At 42.5% G+C, this 27,478-nt stretch overlaps 3 protein-coding genes across 4 annotated transcripts in view; 2 read left to right on the top strand and 1 right to left on the bottom strand.

The window, feature by feature from the left end:
- The window catches only part of Utp20 (UTP20 small subunit processome component), an 88,630-nt gene extending 83,450 nt beyond the window's left edge, over positions 1-5,180 (top strand). For both annotated transcript variants that reach the window (XM_055627826.1, XM_055627825.1), the window contains exons 58-62: positions 312-383; positions 1,457-1,738; positions 2,446-2,572; positions 4,381-4,526; positions 4,736-5,180. In XM_055627826.1, the coding sequence (XP_055483801.1) occupies positions 312-383; positions 1,457-1,738; positions 2,446-2,572; positions 4,381-4,526; positions 4,736-4,891 (783 nt within the window). In that variant the 3' untranslated portion in view covers positions 4,892-5,180. The remainder of the gene's footprint in view (positions 1-311; positions 384-1,456; positions 1,739-2,445; positions 2,573-4,380; positions 4,527-4,735) is intronic.
- Positions 5,181-7,715: 2,535 nt separating this feature from the next.
- On the bottom strand, positions 7,716-21,095 carry Arl1 (ADP ribosylation factor like GTPase 1). The gene is made up of 6 exons (XM_055627912.1): positions 20,913-21,095; positions 18,279-18,416; positions 16,025-16,106; positions 14,547-14,658; positions 10,533-10,711; positions 7,716-8,854 (listed from the first exon to the last, which is right to left on the bottom strand). Exons 1-6 carry the CDS (start codon positions 20,914-20,916, stop codon positions 8,824-8,826), a joined length of 546 nt encoding a protein of 181 aa, XP_055483887.1. The 5' UTR covers positions 20,917-21,095; the 3' UTR covers positions 7,716-8,823.
- Positions 21,096-21,676: 581 nt separating this feature from the next.
- On the top strand, positions 21,677-22,216 carry LOC129691727 (40S ribosomal protein S12-like). The gene has a single exon (XM_055627913.1). It carries the CDS (start codon positions 21,802-21,804, stop codon positions 22,168-22,170), a length of 369 nt encoding a protein of 122 aa, XP_055483888.1. The 5' UTR covers positions 21,677-21,801; the 3' UTR covers positions 22,171-22,216.
- Positions 22,217-27,478: the final 5,262 nt, after the last annotated feature.

The raw sequence follows: 27,478 nt of genomic DNA, 5'->3' as shown, positions 1-27,478 counted from the left end.
TGCTTTGCTTTGCTTTGCTTTGCTTTGCTTTGCTTTGCTTTGCTTTGGGTGTGGGGGGTGTTGGTTTGATTTGGTTTTGAGACATGAACTCATTATGTAATGTGGAACTCACCATGTGTCAGAGCAACGTGAATTCACAGGGCCCCTCTGGCTTCAGCCTCCTAATGTGCTCAGATTTCAGATATGTGCCACCATACCCAGCTGTTATTCATGACTGGAGTTTTTCTGTTTGTTTGTTTTGGGGCGGGGGTTGTTATTTTAACACCCAACAAATGTGCTGCCTGTCTGCTAATGTCCATTTCTTTTCACAGATGAAGAGTATCTCCCTAGCTTCGTGCCATCAGTTGCATTCCAAATTCTTAGATGAGTCTCTAGGAGAACAGGTAAGAGCATATGTGGTCTTTCCAGTAGAAGAGAAGCAAGCTGCTGTTCTACTAGCGGACTAAGAACAGGCTAACATTTTTAACTCATGGTCTTTTAACTAGCTTGTGTTCAGAATATGTGATAAAATGGAAACTCCCGCTCCAGGACGTGTTCAGTTAGATGTGTGTGTCTAGTTGGCCCTGGGGTCGATACTGGAATAACTCTTGGCTTCTTCCCGAGAAAGGTGATGGGGTAGGGAAATTGTTCACCTTTTCATCTTTAGCCTTAAATACCAATTCTACTTTGTGTCTAAAGCTTTAAAGGGCTTAGTTGATGAGTTAAGTGTTCTATTAAAACCTTACTATATCCCTGGAAGTTAAAGAGAAAGAATGTCATTCATGGTCTGACCTAAAAATTGGCTGTCCTTAAAAGCAGATACATTATTCTATTATTAAAAATAGTTTGTGTACTTCTATAAGATAAAATGTAACTATAGCCAGTGCAGTAGCCTGCGCCTGTAATCTCAACACTTGGGAGGCTGAGGTAGGAGGCTTGCCATCAGTTGGAGGCCAGCCTGGGCTACAGGTGTCAACTCTGTCTTTAAGAAGTAAGTGGTACCACACTTTCTCCTACGGCAGGGTCAGGGAAGGAGTGGATGGCAGAGTTCAGTACTTAACATTGAATTCTAAAGACTTGAATCCTGCTTGGCCACCAGGGGCATTTTATACCTCAGAGAGGGCTTTACTGTTGAATCAGAACATGGGTAGAAAGCAGCTAGTCAGTATTATTTCTACATAGTTAGGTTCAAAGAAGTTAGTGCAAAGTAAAATAAAAATGATTATTCCATAGGGAAATGTTTGACTTCTTCTGTGACTTTAAAGACAGAACTGAGCCAGGTGGGTAGCAGTTGCATGAGAATGAATTTGGATACACTCTGTGGAAGAACTTAGGAATTTACAGAGCACAGCCAGTCAGTGTAACATTACAGTCAGCATGATGGGGCTGCACCCACCGATTCCATCAACTGCACAGTGTTAGTTAGGCTCGAACAAGCCATGCCTGCTTCTAACCTCACCTCTCACCCCCTTTTAAGGTTGTTAAGAACTTACTGTTTGTATCGAAAGTCTTATTTTTACTGGAACCTGATTCTGGGAACAAACAAGGAGAGTTGAAAGAGTTGGAAGAACAGGACACTTTGGGAGATGCTCTGTCCAGAGAGGCGGCAGAAGATGAGGCTGCTGCAGATGGAAAGACGGAGTCTGACAGAGAAGAGAAGGAAGGGCCCAGCAAGCCAGCCACATTGCTCTGGCTGATTCAGAAGCTGTCCCGGATGGCTAAACTGGAAGCGGCTTATTCGCCTAGAAACCCTTTAAAGGTGCGACAGGGTGACTGAGAGTCTTTTTTCGCTCACTTGTTTTTCTCTGAGACAGGGTCTCGGCTCACTATGTGCAGGCTGGCTAGAGCTCACAGAGATCTGTCTGCCTCTGCCTCCCAAATGCTGGCATCAGAGGTATATGCTTCCATGCCTGGCTCTCATTTTTTCACACGGGTTCTGTTTTTTCTTTTGGTTTGGTTTTGGTTTTGATTTTTGGAGAGAGGATTTCTCTGTGTAGCTCTGACTGTACTGCAACTCATTATCTAGACCAGGCTGGCCTTGAACTTAGATTTGCCTGCCTCTGCCTCCTGAGTGCTGGGATTAAAAGCATGCCCAGCTTGACACAGGTTCTAACTCATTTGCTGGTACTTGCTTTATACCCTAGGCTGGTCTGAACCCTGTACTTGCAGAAATCCTGCCTCAGCCTACCACGTGCTCGATTTAGAGATATCAGTTACAAAGCCTGATGTTTTGTTTGGGAATTGATTTGGAGTGTTTGTTTTGGGGATTGGGTTTAATTTTTTTTTTTTTTTCTGAACATTTTAATATTAGTGAGATCTTCAGGTCCTTGGGATTTTGTATTCTGAACCTCAAACTGCAACAGTATCTGTCTCAAAATGAGTGAACTCTGCTTTTCAAAAGAAGACTGCTTGCATGACTAAAAGTTGAGCAGAGATGTGTCAAGTGAAAATAGTCTCTTCTTTCAGAGAACCTGCATCTTTAAGTTCCTTGGTGCCGTGGCCGTGGATCTTGGAGTAGACCGGGTAAAGCCCTACCTCCCAGTGATCATTGCTCCCCTGTTTCGAGAACTCAACAGCACCTATTCGGAGCAAGGTAACTCTGCCCTTTCTGCCCTCCTGAATGTTTGCATATTGGGACCCCTTACTTATCTCCTGGATGCTGGACGACCCCTTCCTGTCTCCTTCTCTGCTAGAGTTTAAGGAGGCAGTTAATTGGCAAACATTTGCCATTATATTCAACAAGCTCTTGTGTATGCTTCCAATCATGTCAAAAAGTAAATGGTGTTGGGTGTGACTCATGAGACAGGTGAATCTTGATAAATTCAAGGCTAGCCAGGACTAAACAGTGAAATGCAGTTTCAAAAATTTTTTTTTTTACTTGTACGAATTGATGGTTTGGAGTATTCCTAAACCTCCTAGTGATCTAGACAGGTGGTACACCTGTAACTTCAGCACTCTAGAGGCACTGGCAGGGAAATTGCGAGTTTGGGTTTGTCTGAGCTATATGGGTAAAGTATCTCAAAAAGGGGAGAAAAAGTTTTAAACATTTTAAAAATAAGACAAATGAAGCAGATTTGGTGTTAGAGCCCAGGTTTTCATATTTTGCTTATTCACAAATACCTCATGATGTATTTTTTTATTGTGTAGCCTAAATAACCAATAGAAAGAAAATAGAAATTACCGTATGATTTCATTGAGATCTTAGCAATTGGCCCTAAGGTTGATATACCTAATGCTGTTCTAAATCACACATTTAGAGGGCGCTGTTTTTAACTGTTCAGCTCCATTCATCTTTTGCTCCCTGCACCTCTTGTTGAAGTTGTAAGGCCTGGGGTCTCACAGCTCAGGAGTTCAAGATCGCGCCCTTCCCAGAAACACCCCCGGACCAAGACTTGTTGCAAAAGCAAGAGGTTTATTAACCATTGCACAATGGGGTCACCCCTGCCGTTCAGCAAAGAGTGGCACCGGGAGACAAAGGCCTTTAGGTTTTTAAAAGAAAAATTGCGGGAAATTTGAAGTTGCAGTCTTGGCAATTTAGGATTGGATGAGGAGGCTATAAAGTAAGATAATTGGTTGGTCTTAGGTGCTCAAGCTTGGCCAGTCCTGCCAAGTGTGGATGCAGCTGCAATTGAAGGTGGGGGTGGTTAGCTCATCCTTGAAGATTAGGGGCTACAGACTTTTGGCTGGAGGTCAAAAGCTACTCAGAAGAAGTCTAGGTTCGTTGCTAAGAAACGCTATCTCAAAGACAGGAGTTTTTCTTTTTGCTGAGTGAAGGTCATTGCTTGCTTGCCTTTTTTTTATCTGTCCTCACAGATAGGGTCACATTCCAAAACTACAGGCTTTAGAAGACATATAGGTTACAAAGTTAGCCTGACCCTTTCAAAGTGATATTTTTTAGTGCCCAGCATATTTGGAGCATTCTGTGCATTAGGTACTTGGTATACATCTTAATTCCTGTGGTATTTTTGAAATATGTAAAACTGTGGCTGATTTGCGTTTTCTAAAGTGAGGGAGTGTGGGAGAGAGAGCACACCTTCTCAGTCTGTCATCACGAAAAACATTCTTGTGGGCACAGCCAGACTGCATGACCTGTGCCCTAGAGGCTGGAGAAAGAGTCCTACCTCTTCCACATCTGCAGAACTGAGCAGGCTCCCAGAAGTAACCCGGAACTCTTGGGTAACATTCAGGCCTTCACAGCCAGGTTTCTGCTGGGGGATGGGCCTCCTGGAGTCTGGTCTCTTGTTATACTGTGGCAAAGGTGGCGGCTACAAGGCCACACCCTCCCTCAGGAGCTCAGGAGGCCAGTTTTAGATTTTTGTCAAGTAGGTAGTTAGGGTGCCACCAGAGTTCAGGTTACCTGGACGTGCGGCTGCCTCTCATCTTCCCTTTCTGTGTGACTAGATCCTTTGCTGAAGAATCTATCCCAGGAGATTGTAGAATTACTCAAAAAGCTGGTGGGGCTGGAGAGCTTCTCGCTAGCTTTCGCCTCTGTACAGAAACAGGCCAGTGAAAAGAGGGCACTGCGCAAGAAGAGGAAGGCCCTGGAGGTGAGTTTGCGGTTGTGAATGTGGCTAGTCCACTGTTAACACGTGCTTTCAACTGGGAGTGTGCTGTGTGCTTGTGTGCCACTGTTGCCCAGGAAAGGAATGAGGGCTTGGGACAAGTATTTTCACTAATGACACATCTTCTGAATTTGGTTTGGATTCTTTTAACATGTACTTTAAAAGTAATGAAAGATTTCTGTTTTCTCTTCAAGTTTGTAACCAATCCTGATATTGCTGCCAAGAAGAAGTTGAAGAAACATAAAAATAAAAGTGAAGCAAAGAAGAGAAAGATAGAGTTCCTGCGTCCAGGCTATAAGGCCAAGAGACAAAAATCGCAGAGCCTGAGAGATTTAGCAATGGTGGAGTGAGGTCTCCCTGTATCATATCAGTAACTCACTGTCTCAACTAGGTTGAGAACCTGAACTTCCTGCTTCCTTCTACTGGGCTGATTACCCAGCAGATTTTGTCAAACTTTGGAAAGACAGCTTACCACTTAGAAGGCTGAGGCAAGGGGATGGCTACAAGTTTCAGGCTGGCTGGGCTAACGAGACCAGGTCTCAACCAAAAGAAACGAAGTTAAAACTTTGGCATAGATTTGTTATATATATTTTTGTGTAATTATGCTTGTATTTTTTAATTAAAATGTTTAATATGCTTCTCCTGTATCTTCATTGTCTAAAAAGGACGATACTAAATGACAGGATTTAACGGTCATTTGAAATGGAGGTGACTCTGGTGTGGTGGCACATGTAAGACAAGACAATGAAGCGACAAAGCAAGTGCTTTCAGGAAAGGGTGCAGTAAGGGCTTATCCTGAATGTGTCAAAGACATAAAAGTGTAGGCAGTAGCAGAACAGCAATCACCCGCTTCCCTTCTGGGTGGCTCAGTGTCTAGCAGCACTTACTGCGCTTCCCAAAGATTTGCGTTCAGTTCCCAGCAACATAGCTGTCTGTACCTCCAGCTCCAGGGCATATGCCCTCTTCTGGTCCCTAAGGACTCCTGCGCTAACATGGCATATACTCACATACATAAAAATAAAAAGAAATATTTTTAATGGTGCTTCTCCTAAAGAGGTCCATACTAGGATGTGGCATGTTCCATATGCCACTGTTAACGGTTTTGTTTCCAGGCTGTGCGTTATCCAGGAGTCAGCTGACGATCCTGTAGAAGTGACAAAAGAAATAGGTATGCACAAGAGAAGCAGAAACGATCCTTTAACATTAACTGAGCTGAGAATGGCTTTTTCAGTTTCCTTAGAATGCTCATGCTGGTTGGTTAAGTAGTCACTGCCTTTAGCCTCACCACCGCGTGCCCCTTGGGTATGAGTTCCTGCAGTTACTCCTCATAGGAGTTCCTAGCAGAACCGGTTGGAGAAAATTCCATTATAAACCTGTCTCTGATAAGGCTGACCGTACCAAGAGTCAGGAACCTAGTAGGGCAACAGAAGTCTTAGAAAGCATGTTGCAAAGCAACTCAGCATTACCTGTGGACCTCAGGCACTTCCAGCCTAGTAGTCCACTGCTGAGAAAAACTTAGAACCGTGCGACCACAGACACTAGTTAAAGGAATCCCAGTGTCCTCCACAAGAGAATAGAAGCGTGGTATATATGTGTATATATGTATATCCCCACACATATTTGTAAGTTAAATGGAGCAAACAAACAACCAACCAGAAGCAGAATTTCAGAAACACTGAAACCTTCCCAGTTTCTAAGGTTTAATGCACCCAAGTGTGTAGTGGCTCATACATTCAGAGGGACCAGTTGTTAGTTCAGCCACAGCATCTGCTCACTGCACTCAGTGTTGATGTGATAGTCTTCAGTGCCCAGTGTATCTGGAAAATAGAAAACCTATCCTGTGTGCTAGGCACTTGGCATACATCTTATAGATCTAATACTATCCGTGTGAATCAAAATTGTTCCTATTTTAGAGAAAAGAAAAAGACTCAGTAAGACATGGAATGTAGGTAATATATTCAAAACAACTCTCATTACCAAGCTACACACACACTGGTATTCAGATTTATTTTGTTAATATCAGCATTGAAACTTGGGATTTATTCTAGCCTGTATGTGATCAGATCGAGATGGCAGGGGCTATGTGCTAGGCAGCATGTGCCCACCAGACTTTTTCCCAGTGAACCAGAATCAACCGGAGTATTCAGCACCTTGAGAATAAGCCTAGTAATCACAGTAAATAAATTACTCTTCTACCATTTTCCAGCTATGTGCCATTGATCAGAAGGAAACTAAAGTATAAATTGCAGTGCCACTTGCCTACCTGGCAAATATTTATCCTATTTCAACTTTACTTTTTGCATGGCATATTATTAGGGTATGAGGAGTACACTTGTCTGTGGAGATTTGGTGGTCAGAGGTTGACTGGAGTTTCATCTTCTAGCGCTCTCCATCTTACTTGGTTGAGGTAAGGGTTTCAACTGGACCTTGCCATTTCAGGAAGCTCCAGCCCCAGCACTGAGGCTGAAGACATGTCTGGCTTTTTATGTAAGCGCTGGGTATCAGGCATTGATCCTCACCCTTGCAAAGCAACAATCCACTGAGCCACCTCCTGGCCTCAAATATGAACATACTCCAGTGGAATGGAACGTCCACATATATGGATACTAGTATTCACATAGAAGCCAAAGTCGTTGCCCATTTACTCGTTTTGTTTTGATTAGTTGTATTGGGAATAATTGCCTGGAGGAAGAGGGTTCCTAAAAAGACTTCAAAGAAATCAAACTATAGAGGCAAGTAAAGGTTGACTCCTAAGCTGGCCATGCTGGTGCACAGCCCCAACTCCAGGAGCCAGACATGAGGATCACTGGGTTTAGAGCCAGCTGGGACAAGCCCCAAAAAATTAAAGTCAAGTCCAACAGGAGTAAAGTGCATCCATTCACTTGCCCCAACAAAATGACCATATACACAGAAGGGAAGGCCTCCTTTCCAAATGCCAGTTGTCACGTATTTGAAAGAACTGTGTTAGGAACTGTGGACGATACTGCACACTGTAGCTAAGCGTGTGGTGGATTACTGGGTTGGGGAAGTTCCTCTGAAAACAGTCTTTCAGCCTACAGTATGCTTAAGTTTTAAAACTAGGAATATTTAATTTCTGCTATAGAAGCATTAAGATTTTTTAACCAATTTCATAACAATAAAGGTAAATGAATAAAAGACAGTAAAGACATCTCATTAATACTTATTAAAATTACTTTTTATTTCCTTTCATGTGAAGTTTTTTGTTATTGTGAACTCATCAAACACAGCCATTTTGGGATCCTTCTGACTGTATCACTTAACCATTTTACTAGCATAGACAAGAATTTATATAAACATTTCTTTGAATGTAGCTACTTTAGCATAATTTTTTTAGTTGGCTGGGTTAGTTTTTGTTTTGTTTTGTGTTGAGACATAGTTTCAAGCAACACTGGCTAGCTTCAGGCTCACCACTTAGTTGGAGCTAGCCTTGAACTCTTGGTCCTCCTGCTTTTGTCTCCTGAGTACTAGGATTACAGATGTGAACCACCACACAGTAGGTATCTGTCTGTGTTCCCAGAGTTGGCATTTCCAGATACACTATGATCTAGGACACAAGTTTCTGACCCAAAAGCCCCACTCTGAACCCTACCCTACCTCACTGTATAAGGCCTGGCAAAGGAACAAAGCAAAACCGAGCCTTTCTCACAGGGTTCCTGTACAAAGTTCAGGTCAACATAAGTAAAATTCTTTTGACAGCTATAAAGTAATGTAATGTTTTTTAAGTCAGTAAAGTGAGCGAACAAAATAATACTCATGCCTATAACCAAAATCTCAAGTGAAATACCTTAATATAAACTAGTCAGTTAGGCAAATGAAGATTTTATTATACACTCTATATTTCTAACCTACTTTGCTAAGACTAATCTTTGGAAAGTTTTAATTCATTTTAAGGGGGAAATGTCTGAACTAAATCTTAGTGTTCATACAAACAAGATGCAACTGCTAATTTAAAAATAGGAGGGTTCCCCCAAGTGCGTACATTCTTTAATAGAACTGTATTTGAGTAAGAATTCTATACAAATAGAATATATACCTTAACACAAGAGAGCAAGGAAGAAATATTTTACATTACATAAACGATTTGGGTAATTCAATCAAGCTAACCCTCTCGCCAAATACTTGTTTTTCATATTTATTACAAACGTTGAAGTCAGTTCTGTGTACACCAGAATCACACAGTTCCAAGTGCCAGGACGCACATCTGCCTGCTTCCGACCAGTGTGCTGCAGCCTCTGGTTCACAGGCACTCATGGGAAGGGAATCACTGTCTGCTTTTCAGTGTTTCAACTAACCTGGAGAGAGAAAATGCAAGGGTTTAACAAAACTAACTTCCAGGTATAAAGCGTGAACATCTGCAATACAAGTTATTTCACAGTGGAGGTAGATTCAAAGCACTTTAGATTACAAAGATTAACACAAAGAAGAAAAAGACCCGAGTATCTATTGATTTTTATTCTGCTTCTTTTCTTTCATTTTTTAAAACAGCGGTTCTCTATATCAGAGTCCTGGCTGTCCTGGATTCTCTTTGTAGACCAGGCTGGCCTCAAACTCACCTGCCTCTGCCTCCTGAGTGCTGGGATTAAAGGCATGTGGCACCACGCCTAGCTTCTCTCTCTCTCTCTCACACTCACACACACACACACACTCTCACCATTTAGCCAAAAGTGGCCTTAAATTCCTGACCCCCTTGACTGCCTCTAAAGTGTTGAGATTATAGCCAGGCACTGTCAAACTGAGTGTCTATATTCTGCTATACTGTTGGGTTACATATGCACAGTTTAGAGGTAAAAACTGGTCTCTATTCTCAAACAGCTAGAGTCTGAACACCTACTGAAGAATTATAAAATAATGTGGCAAACACTGTATCACTGGCCACTGGGAGGGAGGGGGTTGCAGCAGAGTCTTCACTATGAAGCCTTAGCTGACCTGGATCTTACTAAGTAGACCAGGCTGGCCTCAACTTCACAGTGATCCTCCTGCATGTGCTGGTATTAAAAGTGCCTGTCAGGCATCTTGACAAGAGCAGGCAGCCTGCAGGGCCCCAGGAACATCCAGACAAGAGTTTACTATAACTGTCTTCTGAGAGGCTTCATCCAGCAGGTGATGGGAACAGATGTGGAGAACCACAGCCAAACAATAAAGTCTTGGAGAAGGGTGAAAAGAAGGATTTAGGGAGCTGGAGGGGTCAAGGACACCACAAAAAGACCTACAGAGTCAACTAACCTGGTCCCATGAGGGCTCAAAGAAACTGAACCACCAACCAAAGAGCATGCACGGACTGGACCCTACACATATGTAACAGAGGTGCAGCTTGGTCATCATGTGGGTCCGCTAACAATGGGAGTAGGAGCTGTCTCTGACTATGCTGCCTGCCTTTGGATCCCCTTCCCCTAGCTGAGCTGTCTTACGTGGCCTCAGTGGGAGGGATGTGCTTAGTCCTGCTGCTATTTGATTTACCAAAGTGGGCTGGTACCCATGGGGGGCCTCCCCTTCTCAGAGAAGGGGAGTGAGGGATGGGAGGAGGGGTTGTGAGGGTGAGACTAGGAGGAAAGGAGGGAGAGGGCTTCAAACAGACCATAAAGTGATTAAAAATTTAATTAATGGAAAAAAAAAAAAAGAATCTTGACAAGAAGCAAGCCCTAGGCTAAATTCTGGAGGACTCAGAACTGGAGAGGGAAATAAAGCAGAGAACCAACCTACCTAATAATTACAGTCATGTAAATGTGGCTGGAAGACAATGGGAGAAAAGGCTGGAAGAGATGCCAATTAGCTGCTGCCCAAAGTCATCCTCAAGAAAATAAACATTGCATCATAGGCCAGGTGTGGAAATGCACATTGGTAATCCCTGCACTTGAAGTAGGATCTATCCTGGGCTACATACCAAGACAACTTTGCCTGGGAAAAAGACAACTATCCTATAGTAAGCTTCCCATATGCATGCACAGATGCCTTCAAACACAAGATACTTGCCATTCCATTGCCTCATCAAGGCCAGTGCCTTTGGTTGCTGAGGTTTTAAATATCTGCCACTTCCGGTCCTTCAGGGCAGGTAACCCAAGTGCATTTGCCATTTCTGAAGGTGTCATGGCCTGCTCCATGTCCTGCTTATTTGCAAACACCACTAAAATGGCTTTTCGAAGCTCTTCTTCCTAAGGAAAATGGAAAACAATTTCATTTCCTTTAATCAATTTGCACCCCTGATTTTGTAAAAACAAAAAAAACCAAATTGTGTTGAAGAATGTGTATCCATATTCCTGTAAACAACTCTAATGAAATTCACTGGGTCATTAAAAAAAATAAAAAAAATAAAAAAAATAAAAAAAGTAGAAGGGAGGCTAACTGGGAAGAAGGGGAGATTCCAGGATAGAAAAGGGGAACAAGAGAAGAAGAAAGGGGAGTGCATATATAAGCAAAATATTATTAGTGCATTAAATAAAATACTTTATGTACACGCAAGAAAAACATCAAGGAAACCCATTGTGTACAGTTAACATATGCCAAATGAGACAGAAACATTCCAAACTTAGAGTAAGAAATAACACCAATCTTGGACTCGGAGGATAGGGCAAATGGATCAAATCTGAGGCTAGCCCAGACTTGGCAAGCAAGTTCAGGCCAGCAGAGGCTAAAGCAAGACCCTATTCTCAAGAAAAAAACAAATCCTTCCTCACTGCTTTCTGGTTGGTCCTGATGTCCTTTTATCTGTTGATATTTAGCATGTCTGAATGAAGGTGTGATTACAATTAAATCTATCTTTTCTTTTGGAACTCCTTCCCATTGTTTCGGGAAGGCTTTCCCAATCTAGAATTCAAGCATGTTGACCTAAACATTCTGGCTAACCTCAATTTTTACACATTAGTTATTTCATTTAGATGTTCTCTATGTATACAAAGAAGGTAAAACCTAAACTGCTTTTGTGTTTGTTTCAATGTTACCAGTACAAACTGGCACTAGACCCACACTTTACAAACAGTGTCTGTTGAATGAAACAAAGCTACCTAACAACATGACTCCCAGGTCTGCTCTGTGAAGTGTTGTGTTCTCCAGTGTGAGGGATCACAAGCTATGCGAACACTGCTGAGCTAGCCCCCACCTTGGTTTTGAATAAGACTTTGAACTGTGTAGTCCAGGATGGCCTCATCTCATCATCCTCCTGCCTCTGCTTCCCAAGTACCAGAATTAGAAACATGTACTTCTAACACAGCCCACCTCTGTAATATTTTATAATCAAATCCTCATGTTGCAAAATGACTTCATAACAATCTTATACAACTCCAGAACTATAAATTATTAAAGCTAATAATAATAGTAAGGCCAGCATGGGCTACACAGTAAAGCCTTGTCTCAAAAATCAAAGAAAAAAAATCCTTATACTGTAGTTTGATCTAAGAAGCTTATAACTATGATGCTACATTATGAAAAAATTAAACACAGGTTTAAAACTATTAACTCTATGACTTACAACTTGGAAACCATTACAAAGTTGGTAGTCCTAGAAATTACAAATCCAGTCCTTGGCATTTACCCAGTGTGCTAGTCTCTTGAGAACGTCCCCATCCACCTACTCTCAGGCATCTCAGTACCAGCCCACCTGGGAGCACTGTTTGAGGAGGCTTAGGAGGTGTGGCTCAACTGGAGAAAAGAGTCAATGGGAACTGGCTTTAAGAGAAATGGTGCCATTTCAAGTTTCTCTCTCTGGTTCCTGTTTGCAGTTTAAGATATGAGTCCTCGGCTTCCTGCTGCTGCTGTCATGCCTTCATTCCACCATTATAGACTCTAACCTGGCCCCTGGAACCACAGCCTCAATGAACTTTCTGTAAATTGCCTTAGTAATAGTGATATAGCACGGCAATAGAAGAGTAACTAATATACCTTGGTGGCAAGTAGCCTAGAACTGTATTTAAGCATTAAATAACTGGGTAAGATGGAATTGTAGAAAAAGGAAACATCCAGTTAAGTTTCCAAAACAAATACTATTTGCCTGTTATTAAGTAAATCAAAGCATATTTACTTTTAGCCTTTTATTTAATGAATGCTCTAAATTTGATTAGCCAGGCAATAAATTATAAATGATTTCAGTAAATAAAATGTATTGTTTTGTGATAGAGATACAGCTCAGTGGTAGAGCTCTTGCTAAGCATGTACAAGACTCTGGGCTCAAACCTCAATACCATTAAAAAAAATTGCAGGACGTAATAGCCTTTAATCCCAGCACTTAAAAGGCAGAAGCAGGTGGACTTCCGTGAATGCAAAGGCAACCAGGACTATGTAACTAGACCTTTTCTCAAATACATCAACAAAACTGGCCAGCTGGGGGTGGTGGTGCACACCTTTAATCCCAGCACTTCAGAGACAGAGGCAGTCAAAGTTCCAGGGCAGCCAGGGATACACAGAGAAAACCTGTCTTGGAAAACCAATCAGCCAACCAAATAAACAAACTAATAGCAAAACAAGATCCTGTCTCAGAAGAGAAGGTAACAACTGTGAATGAAGCAAGCTCAAAGGGTTCAGAGAAATTTGAGTTCAGCTAAAGGACTGCAAATAAGTGAAAAGTAAAAATTTGATAAAAGCCAGGGCAGAACTGTGTCAGAAACCCAGAAATATGCATTTCTTAGCATACCAATGTTTCTAAAACATCCGAAAGTAAGAAATTTTAAAAGGCAGAACTGAAGACATGGCTTGGTGCATAAGAGCACTTGCTCTTCTTCCAGAGAATCAGTTTGGTTCTCAGCACCCATACCAGGTGGCTCCCAGTGGCCTGGAACTCCAGCCCTATGGTATCTGACACCCTCTTCTGGCCTCTGAGGGGACCAACACACATGCACATACAGACACAAATGAAGAGACATAAAGATAAATTTTTAAAAGTCATATTATTGGGGCAGTAAGATAGCTCAGCAGGTAAAAGCTGCCGCAAAAGCCTGACAATCCAAGATACATCTTTAGAACCTACATAAAGGTACAAGAGGGTCAACACTGCACTGCTGTGCTCTGACTCCATGTCCAAGTGTGTACACATGCAAACACATACAAACACAAGCTAATAATTTTTTTTAACTTGAATAGCTTAAATTAAGAGCTCTCAATTTTCAAGAACTCATGAAATGATGACAGGAAGCTATAGGTTGGACTTTTATTTCACCCATCTTTCCAACTGTATTTCTGCAATAGGAAGTAATGTTCACCTTTTTAAAAGAATAGAAAGGGGGGCAGAGACAGAGAGACAGAATGGGCTATAGGGATAGCTCTGGTTAAGTGCACTTGCTGCTTATGCAGGAGACCCATGTCTGATTCTCAGACTGACATGGTAGATTGGAACCATCAATAATTCCAGTTCCAGGAACACCTTCTTCCAACCTAAGGCACACAGGTGGTGGAACCACATATGCAGCCAAAGACTCACACACACAAAATAAAAACAAATAAATCTTTAAGGAAGCATTAGCCCAGTGGTTAATTCTACATTGTTGCTCATGCAGAGGACAGGGTTTGATTCCTAGTGGTTCATAATCATTTATACCTCCACTCCCAGGGGAACTGATGTCTTTTCTGACCTCCACAGACACCAGGCATGCACATGGTACATGCACATAATGCAAACATTCATACAAATAAAAAAAAAAAAAAATGTGTGTATGTCTTTAACGTGCTTACTTGTATTTGTGAGTATGTGTGTGTGTTCTGTACACCATGTGTCTACGGATCCACTGGAACTGGAGTAACAGGTCATTTGTAAGCTGCATGCTGCCAGCTGCATAAAGGTGCTGGGAACTGAACCCAGGTGCTCGGAGAGAGCAACCAACCAGTGCTCTTTCTCAATGACTAAGCCATCTCTCCAGCCCCCAAGAAAAAGCTTTAAAAAAAAGGAAAGAAAACTATCCCTGAATGTTTTTAATTATTATTGCACATGATAACATACAAACACACAAAGGAAGCAAATGTAAATGATTCCTCTAGTTCCTCCACACTTAAATGTTTGCTTACCTCCAACATGGCAACTAACTCTGACTTGGAAATGCCAATTCGGTCTCTGTCACAGCTGTCAACTACATAGATGACTGCATCTGTGTTTGAATAGTAACATCGCCAGTATGGTCTAAAGAAAATTCAAAAATTGAAAACATGTTATCTCTTGCAAACCACCTGACATGTCAATTCACATGCTGGACTTAGTCCATGATGTGAGACAGCAGCCACATGGCAGCCATGCTCCACTCATGTTCAGAACACTGCTCAATGAGTTACTGTTTCTCACAGAATCACACCTTGCATCACACTCGGTATGACGGGGTTGAAAGAAGATAAATATTAAATTATAGTTTCAAAGTTTGAACTTCAAGATAAGATGATACAAACATAATCTACAAAAACCACAAAATATACTGATAAGAAAGTTGTACACAGATTTGATCATTGTAATTTACAAGTCTTTAACCAGGAATCCTTACAAGAAAAGGATGAGTTTTTGTTATTGTTTTTTCCCCCAAGACAAGGTTTCTCTGTATAGCCCTCTATACTGGTTGACTCTATCAACCAGTCTGGCTTCAAACTGAGAGATCCTCCTGCCTCTGCTTCCCCAGTGCTGGGATTAAAGGCATATACCACCACTACCTGAAAATTTTAATGTGACTTTTTATGTCTTTAATCATTGATGACAACCAGAAGTGGAATTGGCTACAATTAGAAATGCTCTCAAGAAGGGCAGTGGTGGTGCGGGTCTTTAATCCCAGTACTTGAAAGAAAGAGGCAGGTAGATCTCTTCAAGGCCAGTCTGGTCTACAAAGTGAGTTCCTGAATAGCCAGGGCTATTTAGAGAAACCCTGTCTCAAAAACAAAAATACAAATAATAATCATCTTAAAAGTTACCAAATAAAACAAGTCGCCAATTGGCAGATTATCAGTGAATGTATTACTGACCAATCAATCTCTCCTCTCTTTATTCTGTCTTTTATGGGACCGTCTCACCCTGACTGGCCTGGAAACAGATATATAGACCAAACAGGCCTCTAACTCACAGACATCCTCCTGCCTCTGCCTCTCAGTGTTAGGATTAAAGGCATGCACAACCACACCAAACTACCGATCTTTTTAACACCCTAAACTGGTCCCCTTGCCACTGATGGTCACAAGCATTTGCCAAGCATCACCCTGCATGGTGGTGAATGAATGCCGAACAGTTCTCTCAGAAAGGGAAATGACAAAACCCAAGCAAGGGGCTAGTTTTTGAGCCCTTTCAGTTCTCATGAGAGGATGTTCATTTAAGAGATTATCTGAAAATTTGAGTTCCCCAGATTTTACTCTCTGGATAAGAAAAATATATAGTTTCAAATTCTACCTCATTTAAATCAATGTGACCCCTATCTAATTTCCAACAGGAGATATATTTTGGTTCAGTGTTGTCAGTGATGAAAAGAAACAGTAAATGTTAAATATCAACAAATGATCTGGTGTTTATACCATACCTGATACTTGTCTGTCCCCCTAAGTCCCAAACTTGGAATTTGAGGTTTTTGTATGTTACCGTCTCTACATTAAATCCAATAGCTGAAAGAGAAATCAAATCAGTATTACATGTAGATTAATCCACTCTACCTTTACCAGGTGTCCAACTTCACTGAGTTCTAGCCACTGATGGTGACTTTCAGTCTCACTTGGGCTGGGTTATTATAACATTTAAGACAATATACTGTTTCTCTCTGTGTGTCTGTTTGTCTGTCTCTCTCTCTCACACACACACACACCACAAACTAATAAGGTCATCACCATCTTCAAGTTACAAAAAATCTCCTAAGCACTCTGCATTTTAACACATGCCTATCTTTTGTTTGTTTGTTTGTTTGTTTGTTTGTTTTTGAGGCAGTGTCTCTTGCAAGCCAAGCAGAGTAGGCTGGCTGGCTGGCCATCGTGCCCAGGCCTCTGTTAGTCTGCCTCCCCACTGTTGGGATCATCACTGTCCAGCACCTCATCCAGCTTGTTGTTACATAGGCTCTAGAAACTGAATTCATGAACTCAGCACTCACCTAAGCAATTTACCCAACCCTACAAATCTATTAAACTCCCTGGAGTTCTGGTAAACAAGTGCTCAAAAGTTTTATTTGAAAAGTATGGTTAGGGCTGCAGAGATGGTTCAGTGGTTAAAAGTACTGTCTGTTCTTCCAGAGGTCCTGGTTCAAGTCCCAGCAACCATACGGTTGGCTCTCAACCATCTACACTGGAATCTGATACCCTCTTCTGTCATGCATGTGTACCTGCAGATAAGCACTCATATATGTAAAATAAATAAATCTTTTTTTTTTTTTAATGTACGGTTATAGATTCAAGCCTGAAGCTCTGGTAGATGGTAAATAACTAAAATTAACATGAGACTAGGCTCTAAACTCAATAAGGACACAGCAATGATTATGAAAGCCAAATTTTCTGCAGGTAGCAGATCTTTGTGTATTTGAGGCCAACATGTTCTACAGAGCAAGTTCTAGGCCAGCCAGGGTTATCCAGAGAAACCCTGTGTCAAAAAACAAACAAACAAAGAGTGAAAAATGACTTACAGTTACCACTGATTTTTGTTTCCTAGTTTTTAATGTCCTATTGGTAATGATGTATTTGGCAGGTAGGTATGCTTATTACAACTGAAAAACAAAACTGGCAAATGTAGCAAACCAAAAAGCAAGCTAAAAGCAAGCTCCCGTTCTCTCCCAGAAGTAGACAAGTGCAGTTCTATGTGCATCACCAGCAAGGGCACTGTTTATGTGCTACGCACAGGCATGAAAACAGCCCACACTGCAGTCCAGCCACTGTGTAGCACTGTGCCCTACAGACGCCACAAACAAGATATACACATGGAGAGGAGATATATTGAGAAGTAAGAATCAGTGGAAATGAAATGGGCAGAAAACTGTAAAAAGAAATAAAAGATGCTAAAAATCCAAACATTCCTCCTTAAAAGCAAAACAAAAATACCCTGGAAGCTTTAATAGGGACAAAATGGGAATATCCTGACAGTGATTAAAAATGCACAATTTAAAATCTTGAGCAAATCATATGGACACTTGAATTTAATTAAAAGGTATTAGTCTTGCTCTAAAATTTTAGTTCAACAAATGAAACAGTATAACCCTCAAGAGCATCCCCACGTGGTACAATAGGACTGTCTGCAAATAATTTTCTAAGACAGCAAGAATAATAAGGCCAGGAGCAGAGTTAAAGTTCAGGTGTTTCTTCTCTTAGTTTTCAGATACCAGGTCAGTTCACTCTGCCTCTACCATTCCCATCTTTTAAAATGATCTACAAAACTACTTAGGAGAAACTGCACTGTGGTTGAAGTAACAAAAAATACAAAGCTGCTTTGTATGCAACAAGGCCAATTTAACACCCACAAACTTCATTACCACTGTTAGCAAAGAACTTTGTACACTTCAATTATTTACTCCTCAAAGCCAGTGGATATTTAGTGTCTTCATTAAGCAGTAAAGATTTAGTGACTTAAGTCAGCTCTAAACAGAGAAACCTATTTGTGTGCCTGTAGAGGGAACCTTAAATTATGCCAAGATGCTTCTTGGTTTAAAAAAAAAAAAAAAAAAAAAAAAAATTGTCAACATCATTTTTATACAGAAAGTTTACAAGCCCCTACCATTGTATCCTATCACTCATTTATTCAGAAAGTTTGATTTCATGGAAACCATTAAAGTTTCATAATGAGTTCATCAAAGCAATACTCACTGGGAATAGTAGTAACAACTTCTCCAACCTGTAATCTGTACAAAATTGTGGTTTTTCCAGCACCATCCAATCCCAAAATTAAAATCCTCATTTCCCTGGTTCCAAAGAGACTGGAAAAAATACTTGAGAAAAAGCCACCTACAAGATTAAAAAAAAAAAAAAAAAGTATTTAATGTCATCTTATAAATTAGGTGCACAAAACATTTAACCTTGCCTTTTGAAAGCTGTATGTCTAAAAGAGCAAAATACTTCTTGGATGCACAGGTACTCTTGCTTCCAATGCAGTGCATTAGTCACCAGCAAGCAGTAGTAAGTGATCTTACCAGGGCCTGAGTAACATCAGGCATGCAGAAGCTACACTAAGTCATCAGACATGTAAACACTGCCTTCAAGAGTCCAGTCCATTTCCTAGTCAGCAGAGTAAGGACACGATACCTTAGACAGGCTCCTCCTTAATGTAAACACCAAAGCACCAGTCCAAAGAGCAGTGGCGCAATGGAGCCCTCAGATGGGCAGGCAGAGGGCAGGCAGTTATTGTACAGAGGCAGTACCAACATAAGCCTTTACTATGCTCCCCACAACAAACTCTAGAGGCCACACAAAACCAAATAACTATTTTCATGTTGTTATCTAACAATAGCTATTTTTGAAAAGCCATCTTATTATTTTGGGGGCGAGTATTTTTTGAGACTAGGTCTCACTTTGTAGTCCTGGCTGGCCTGGAAATCAGTATGTAGACCAGAATGGCCTCAAGTTCACAGAGAGCTGCCTGCCTCTGTTTCCCAAGTACATTATTTTAAGGTCTAGAGAGGTGGCTCAGCTGTTAAGAGCACTAGCTGCTCTTCAGAGGATCCAAGTTCAATTCCTAACACCCACGTGGCAACTCACAACTGTCTGTAACTCCCATTCGAGGGGATCTGACACCCTCACACAGATATACACAAAGGCAAAGCACCGATGCACATAAAGTGAAAATAAATTAAATTAAAAATTCATGTAGAGCTACTTGTTGTGGCGCATGCCTTTAATCCCAGCTCTTTGAGAGGCAGAAGCAGGTAGATCTCTGAATTTGAGGCTAGCCTGAAAGTGAGTTCCAGAACACCTAGGACTACACAGAGAAACCCTGTCTGGAAAAACCAATCAATCAAACAAACAAACAAAAACCATCATTTTAGACAGTAAGACTACATCCACTATTTTATGAAATATTTCCAGGAACCTTTATGTACCCAAGACAGCCTGCAAAGTAAAAATATTTGTGATGCAAACTTTTTGCCTTCAAAAACCACTAAAAGAAAAAAGAAAAGATTTACAATATAAGGTGAGAAAAAGGAAAAGGGGGGTAATGAAGAATATGCTCAACATGCAATATATATAATATATTATATAATATGTCTATGTGTATAAGTTATATATTATATATTTTAAGATTATATACACATATGTATTTTTAAGATTATATACATATACATATATACATATATATACACAAGATTATATATACATATATATGTATGTACATACGTATAATCTTAAATATATAATCATACATATGTATATATGTATAATCATATATATGTGTATATATACACATGTGTATATATACACACATATATAATCTTAAAAATAAAAGGCAAGGCCTTTTAGTAAATGGTCCAAGCCTGCAATATCAGCTACTCAGGAGGCTAAAGCAAGAACACTGAGTCTGAGGCCAACTTTGACTACAGAGTGAGTTGAGTTCGAGGCCAGGCAACTTAGTGAGATCCTATCTCAAAGTTTTAAAGGGCTGGGGCTATACAGCTCAGCAGCAGGGCGTTGCCCAGCATGCTCAAGCTCGGAAAGAAAAGGAAAGTAGTAGAGGGGAAGAAAGAAAAACAGATGTCACACTTGCCTACTTGGAAAAAACACGGCACAATTAAAGCTGTCCAGTCTAGAAAAACAAACACAGCACAAGCTGTATGTAGAAAGAATGGGTGTGACTTGACAGAGTCTTTTAGACCGTTCACGCGTAGAAGTGAGGTAGAAAAACCCCAAAGGGTTACAGAGAGCCGAACAGATTCTCGGGGTCTATACACTTTTGAGAAAGCTGAGGAAGGATTAAAAACAAACCCACGGGAGAATCTGCAACCCCTAGAGGCTCCAGCTGTAACGGGGGCGTCGCCGTAGGGTGCTCTTGGACAACTCCGTAGTTTCCTCACCTGGGAAACCGCCATCTGCGACGGGGACTCAAATCCCACTCGCTGGCCCGCCGAACCCTCCCCGTCGGCAACCCACCTTACTCAACCACCGGCGCAAACAGCTCCCGCGGGAGCGCAGACAGAGCAGGGCCAGGGCGACACCCGCTGCCCTCGGGTTTCTCAGAGTGACGCAGCCCACGCCCACGAGAGCCATCAGGCTTCCACGGAGGGCCGGACACCTCGGTGACCCTGCCAGGCACCCGAAGTCCCGCTGCACCCAAGACGGGGACGCGGGGCGAGGGGAGGGGAAGCCGGGCTGGGGCCAGTCGCGACCCCGCAGGTGAGCGGGGACCGAGCGCGGGTGGGGCAGCTCCCTGGAGGTGAGGCGCCACGGAAGCTGCTGCCCCGCGGCCCGGCCGGCCGGTGCCCTCGGCGCGATGCCCTTCCCACTCCTCACCCATGGCGAACGGCAGCCGCGTCCTCGCCGACCCTCGGAGACAGGCCGGGACTCGGCAGCCAGACTAGTTGAGCCCGGGCGCCGCCACCTCAGCTGCTCCCGGCCACTCGGAGGCCGACTCCTCCGAGCCTGCTCGGCCAGCAACTTCCACGTCGTCCACCCAGCGGGGGCGGGAGCTGGAGCGAGAGGCCACTGCGACTGCGCTCCGGGCGCGGCGGGCTGGGCGTCCGCGTCGGCGCTTTCGACGCAAAGCCCGGGGCGCTGAACGGGGGGGACGCCGCAACGACGACCAGACAGAACAAAATTAGAGACCAAAACTGTCCCCTGGTTCCACTTCTGCTAGCAGGAGGGCCTTCTCGAGTACTGAAATCGTAATTTTCTCATGTTGAATTCTGACACCAAGTAGTGGCGAATCGGCTAAGGAGAAGGAAGCGTCGGCGCTCGATGGAGCGCGGGCCCAGGGTGCTGGCGCAGGTCGCCGCCGCGCGCGGCCTGCCGATCCCGGCCGTCCGCTCTCCCCAATGCTCTCCCGCAGGAGGAGCCCGCTTTACGCAACAATAACGGGAAAGCTCGCCCGCAGCCCGTGCGCGCCGGCCATACTCGCTGCGTGCGCCCACACAGCTGCCTCGCACCTGAGGTGCCTTAATTTTTTGTCCTCTAGGTGGCCGACTGACCACCTTTCCGCCTTCACAGGACTGGGAACTAGTTACCTCCTGCGACTTAAGCTGGAAGTTACGGTAGTTTTTGATAGCGAAAGGGTTGGATGTTTCTTAAAATTCCTAGAAAAACGCTTCTTGCTTCTGCGCGGCGGCTCGGAGGCTGAAGTGCGTTCCAGGTCGGACCCCCCGCAACCCGCGCCTTGGCCACGGAAGGCACTGCTGCTGGAGTTATGATGGATGTCAATACTGCTTTGCAAGAGGTGCTGAAGACCGCCCTGGTCCACAACGGCCTAGCACGAGGAATTCATGAAGCTGCCAAAGCGTTAGGCAAGCACCAAGCCCATCTATGTGTGCTCGCGTCTAATTGTGATAAACCTACGTACATCAAGTTGGTGGAAACCCTTTGTGCTGAGCACCAAATCAACCTAATTAAGGTTGATGACAACAAGAAACTAGGAGAATGGGTAGGCCTCTGTAAAATTGATCGGAAGGGGAAACCCCGCAAAGTGATAGGTTGCAGCTGCGTGGTGGTTAAGGACTATGGCGAAGAATCTCAAGCTAAAGATGTTATTGAAGAGTACTTCAAATGCAAGAAATGAACAACAACAAAATTGGCTTATTTTCTTCTTAAGTTCCTAAAAACGTAGAAAAGGAGAATTATCTCAAACTCCTGAGTTATCGCCGGAAATAACAGCACTTCTTAGGTTTTCTTCCAAACGTAAACTTTGCATTTATTTTTTTTTTTAATTTATTTATGTTTTGTTTTGTTTTTCCGAGACAGGGTTTCTCTATGTATCCTTGGCTCTCCTGGACTCCATTTGTAGACCAGGCTGGCCTCAAACTTGGAGATCCACCTGCCTCTGCCTCCCCGAGTGCTGGGATTTAGGCTGCACCACCACTCCCGGCATTATGTTCTTATGTATAACGTAAAGTTTCATCGTTTTGGAAGGTTACAAACTTCATAAAATTTAGCTTAACATTGTTAAGGTTTAATTGACAGTATGTATACTTCACAGTGTGATGTTTTAATATGAATATATATTTATGAGAGAGAAATGGTTATTATAGACATAGCCAAACCCTCACATACTTCCTTTTCCTGTATGCTCAGAGCACTGAAGATCTATTTTCAAGTAGGCAGTGCATTGCTAACTAGTCATCATGCTGTCACTATAAATCTGTTCCCCTTTGTTCATGTATCGGCAGCCCTGCTCCCATCCCCTGACAGTCACTGCTCTGCCCCCTGCACCACCTAGGAAATGTGTGGTTTTGTACTGAGCTTATTTCATTTAGCAGAATAGCTTCTAAGTTTATTCATGTTGCCATGAATGAAACGGCTTCCTTTTTAAGGCTGAGCACATGAATATGTACACTCACATATCTTACATATTAAGACATTTACTCAGGTTGGTTTTGTTTTTTTTTGTTTTTTTTTTTTTTTTTTAGATTTACTTTTATAAATCTTTAGCAAGCTGTGTGCCCATGGCATGCATGTATGTGCACACGAGGACAGGTGCCGTCAGGCCAGCTGGAGTTGTAGGTGCTGGAATCCAAATTAGAGTCCTCTGCACAAACAGTAATTACGAACCAATGAGCCATCTCTTCAGCCCCCACTGATTTTTCTATATTGGCAGTCATGACTAATACTGCAATGAACACAGGACTGCAGCTATCTCTTTGACATATTGATCTCATTTTCTTTGGATAAATATCACAATGTAAATGCTTCAGTATTTATTTTATTTTATTTTATTTAAGGGTCTCCATACTGTTTTCCATAGTGACTATAATAGTTTACATTCCTACCAAGAGTGTCTATTTTGTTTTTTACTTAAATTTGCTATATAGACGTTGAATTAAATCTCCCAACACCCTCATCTGCACCCAAAGCCCATTCTCAGAAACTCCTCGAAGAGAAAAGTTGTTCGAGAAAGTGAATTTCTACCTAAACACCTGTGAGGTCTGGAGAGACATCTCTCTAGAATGAGCCACAAATGAGTTTGTTAAGTATACAATAAGCAAAAGTAAAATGTCAAAAATCCAATAGGAGACAGAAGCAAAAAATAAGAAAATGTCAATTCAGATGCTCACAATATCCAGCAGAGACATCTGGGGTGGCCCAGTTGAGAGCAGACAAGGGTAACATCAAGTCAGGAACTTTTAAACATCTAGCAGAAGTCAGCAAAAATCGTCACTGAGTTGACAGACTCGAGTCCCTGATCAGAGTGTCCCCTTCTGTTGAAGCTTCCATGTAAAAGAACAAATAAAAGCAGATAGAAACATTGAGCCACGCTCTTACAATCACCCAGCAGAAACTGGGGAAAGAGTCCCTGAAAGCAATGGGAGAATTCTAAGAGCACTGTATTTGTTCCACTGATGACTTTAGCTTCCCATGGCTAAATTTCTGGCTTTCTGTTACCATCCTTTGCATTTTTATTTCATGGGGTAAACACCAGTGACTCCTATTGGGAATGCTCTGCCTTCTAGCTGTTCTCAAAGACATGAGGATTCTTTTTTTTTCCTTTCTGGTTTTCAGAGCCAGGTACCAGCCTGATTGAGCACAAGGGAGTTTTAGGCCACTTGGGCCTGGAGTAAGACAGCCAGCCCTGCCTTCAGCTTCTCAGCTTAAAGAACACAAGATAAATTACCAGCCAGTGACAACACCTGGGCCTTTTTAAGGTTATTTGTAAAAACTGCCTTGTCTTTACATGCTGTACACATAAATCATGCTTATGATTCCAAAGACCCTCACCCATTCTCTCCCCACCTCCTCTCCAACAGGACCTGGCAGGTCTTGGTCTACTTCAAACTTAGGCTCTTATAGATTGATCTTTGAGTACAATTGCATAAATACCTGAGAGTATGTAGTCTTTTTAAAAGAGGGCCAAAGGAAAAATATGCAGAATGTATAAGGCTAGGCAGCACACACCATTAATCCCACCATTTGGGAGGCAGAAGCAGGTGGATCTCTGTGAGTCCGAGGCGAGCTTCATCTACATCAGGATAAACCAGGGCTACATAGAAAGATCCTGACTCAAGGGGAGGGAGAATAAAAAAAAAGTAAAGAAAAATATACCACCATAAAACTACTGTGAAAATAAGTCCTCATAGGCAAATTTTGGAACTCTATTTTTAAAATTTCCACAATAAAGAGTAATCTCTGCGGCTGAAGAAATGGCTCAGCAGTTAGGATCTTACTGCTCTTGCAGAAGACCCAGGTTCAGTTCCCAGTACCCACCTGGTGGCTCCCAGCCGTAACTAATTCCAGGGCATATTAGTGTTATATAGAGTAACAACTTACAGAGTGGGTGTATATGGAATTTGTGTGTGTGTGTGTGTGTGTGTGTGTGTGTGTGTGTGTGTGTGTGTGTGTGAACTTATTGGACTGACTGGCTGCAGTCCAGCTAAAACAACAATGGCTGGCTGTAAATGTAAGGTCCAGGAATCCAGTAGTTGCTCAGTCCATGAGGCTATATGTCTTCAGTATACACCAAAATCTTCAAGAAATAAGCTCCAATTTTAGTGAAGAAATGGATGTGCCAGCAAGTCAAGGTCAAGCAGGCAAAGAGCAAAAGCTCCTTTCTTCATCATTCTTATAGAGACTTCCAGCAAAAGGTGTAGCTTAGGTTAAAGGTGTGTCTTCCCACCTCAAGATCCGAGTTGAAGATGTGTGTCTTTTTGCCTCAAAGGTCCATACTAGAAGTGGATTCACCAAAGCAAAAATAATCTCTCTCTCACAGGTGTGCCCTGTATTTCTGGACTGTAGTTCTTTCCAGATGTTGTCAAGTTGACAACCAAGAAAAGCAATCACAGAAGGATTCAATTGCTCTTCTGACTTCTGTGGGCTCCTACATGTACATTCAGGCAAACACACATAAAATTAAATATATTTTATAGAGTGATCTTTAAGGAAGTACAACCTTAAAGCCATTCTAACAATGCTATGTTGGAAGCTTTGAGTTTTTGTTCTGAGACAATCACATAGAATTGACTTGTTTAACAAGTTCATTCAGTGTTATATTGAAAATTGGAACATACCTCAGTTTCCATTGCTCTAATTTTTAGGACAAATTCTTTCCCAAAAAATCCCTCTAATTTTCTATGACTCCTGTCTTATGCTTATTGTCCAGTCCCAAGTGGCCACTAGGTGGAGGTGCTGCTGCAAGCTGGTAGCTATTAGACTCCTGACAACTAGTCAGTTTATAAGAAGCAATGAACAACTTGCCATCTTTTTTTTTTTTTTTTTTTTTTTTTTTGAGACAGGGTTTCTCTGTGTAGTCTTGGCTGTCCTGGACTCACTTTGTAGACCAGGCTGGCCTCAACTCAGAGACCTACCTGCATCTGCCTAAGTGCTGGGATTATAGCTGTGTGCTGGGCCAGTCTTGCTGTGTAACCCTAGCTGGCACTGCATTTGTAATCCTGCCTCAGCTTTCTAATTGCTAGGATTAGATATATGAGCTAGCATGGCAGCTCTAACTTTAGAGTAAATAGGTTTAATCTTTCACATTTATGTTCTTTCTTTTCTTTTTTTTTTTTTTTTCAGAGTCTAACTCTGTAGCCCAGACTAGCCTCTAACTCACAAAGATCCTCCTACCTCAGCTTCCTAAACTGCTGGGATAATAAACAAAAGCCACCACACCCAGCCCCTTTAATCTTTTTCAGATGGTACAATCCAGTAACAACTTACTAAAATTTTAAATTAGATTATTTTCACCAATATCTTTTTCCCCATTTACATTCACACTTCATTCTGGGGTAGAGAAAGGAGCCAGCAGTTAGAACATTTTGAGAGGCTGTGGTTCCTTGGAGAGAAATCAGTTGAGTTCTGATTGTTTCACTGAGGATCTTGACATTGGTGGTGGCTGCCAGAGGCTGAGGTCTCCTGGGACAGTGGCCGGAAGCAGGAGTGGGCCTGCGTGGTGGGCTCATATTGCTGAGCTTGGCTTCTCACCCAGGAACCAGAAGATCATCATTGAAGATCTCTGCTGATGGGACACACTACAGCTCTCCCAGGGGACTGTGCACAGGGAGAGGCCGAAGGTACACAGGGGTCAACAGTGCCCTCACTGACAGGGTATTGGAGATCATTGTCTTTGGCCCCCACACATACCCCGGTTCCCGTGTAGGGCCTCTCCAAAGGGTAAAACAAATGGGGTTAGCTCCTTATTCCAGAACAGATCCCAGAAGCTCATCAGCACAGAGAGAAAGTATTTTCCCACTCTTCTTCACACCTCTGCTAGAGATGCTGGGGAAACAGCATCTAGCCATAACTTTTCTTCTCTTGGAGGCTTACTTTCTGTTCCTGCAGAAAGGCTCAGATTGCAAAACCACTGGTCTAAACAAAGGACCTGGAGCGGTTCCTGATTTTTATTTTTATTTTTTTTTCTCTCTTAGTACCTGGGAAAGTTTCAAACTTCCAGTTTGATGTGCAGCTCCTTCGTCTCCACTCCTGAGCAGCTGAGAACCGCATCAACTCTGTTGTAACACACCCGGCAGAGTTCGGGCTGCAGAGGGGAGAATTTTGCTTGCTCCCCTGGGTTTCTGGCTGTTTCTGCACCAGCATCATTCTTGAAAGTTGTGCAACTTTCCAAAGACTTGAAATTCAGTCCACATCTCAATTCAGCCCTCCTCAATTATTTTTCCCCAGCTGAGAACCCTGTTAGCCCAGAATGGCGTTAAGTGCACAGAAATATTTCTGCTCCAGGTCCCCTAGTGCTGGGATTGCAGCTTGCACCAGCATGCAGCTTCTTTCTGAGTTCTCAACCAAAGCTCTCACGGGCACACCACTGGCTTTTCTCCTTCTGCCAGATGGCAAAGCTTGGAATGGAAGAAGTCTTATTTTCTAATTCTTTCTGTCCTTGACCAGCTGTTCGCTTAGAGAGCCGACCAGTCACTCCTTTTATACCT

The sequence above is a fragment of the Psammomys obesus genome, unplaced genomic scaffold, assembly GCF_907164565.1.
Source record: "Psammomys obesus unplaced genomic scaffold, mPsaObe1.curated_primary_1811, whole genome shotgun sequence".
NCBI lineage: Eukaryota > Metazoa > Chordata > Mammalia > Rodentia > Muridae > Psammomys > Psammomys obesus.
The sequence above is the reverse complement of the archived record's forward strand: the minus strand, read 5'-3'. Positions and strand labels throughout refer to the sequence as shown.

Bases quoted from the DNA above. Each gene is read 5' to 3' on its own strand.
- LOC129691727 (XM_055627913.1), top strand. From the start codon at position 21,802: ATGATGGATGTCAATACTGCTTTGCAAGAGGTGCTGAAGACCGCCCTG.
- Arl1 (XM_055627912.1), bottom strand. The intron at 14,659-16,024 runs GTATGGTATAAA...AATTTTCTTTAG, and splicing joins GGGGGACAGACAAGTATCAG to ACCATACTGGCGATGTTACT. The intron at 10,712-14,546 runs GTAAGCAAACAT...CATTTTCCTTAG, and splicing joins AGTTAGTTGCCATGTTGGAG to GAAGAAGAGCTTCGAAAAGC.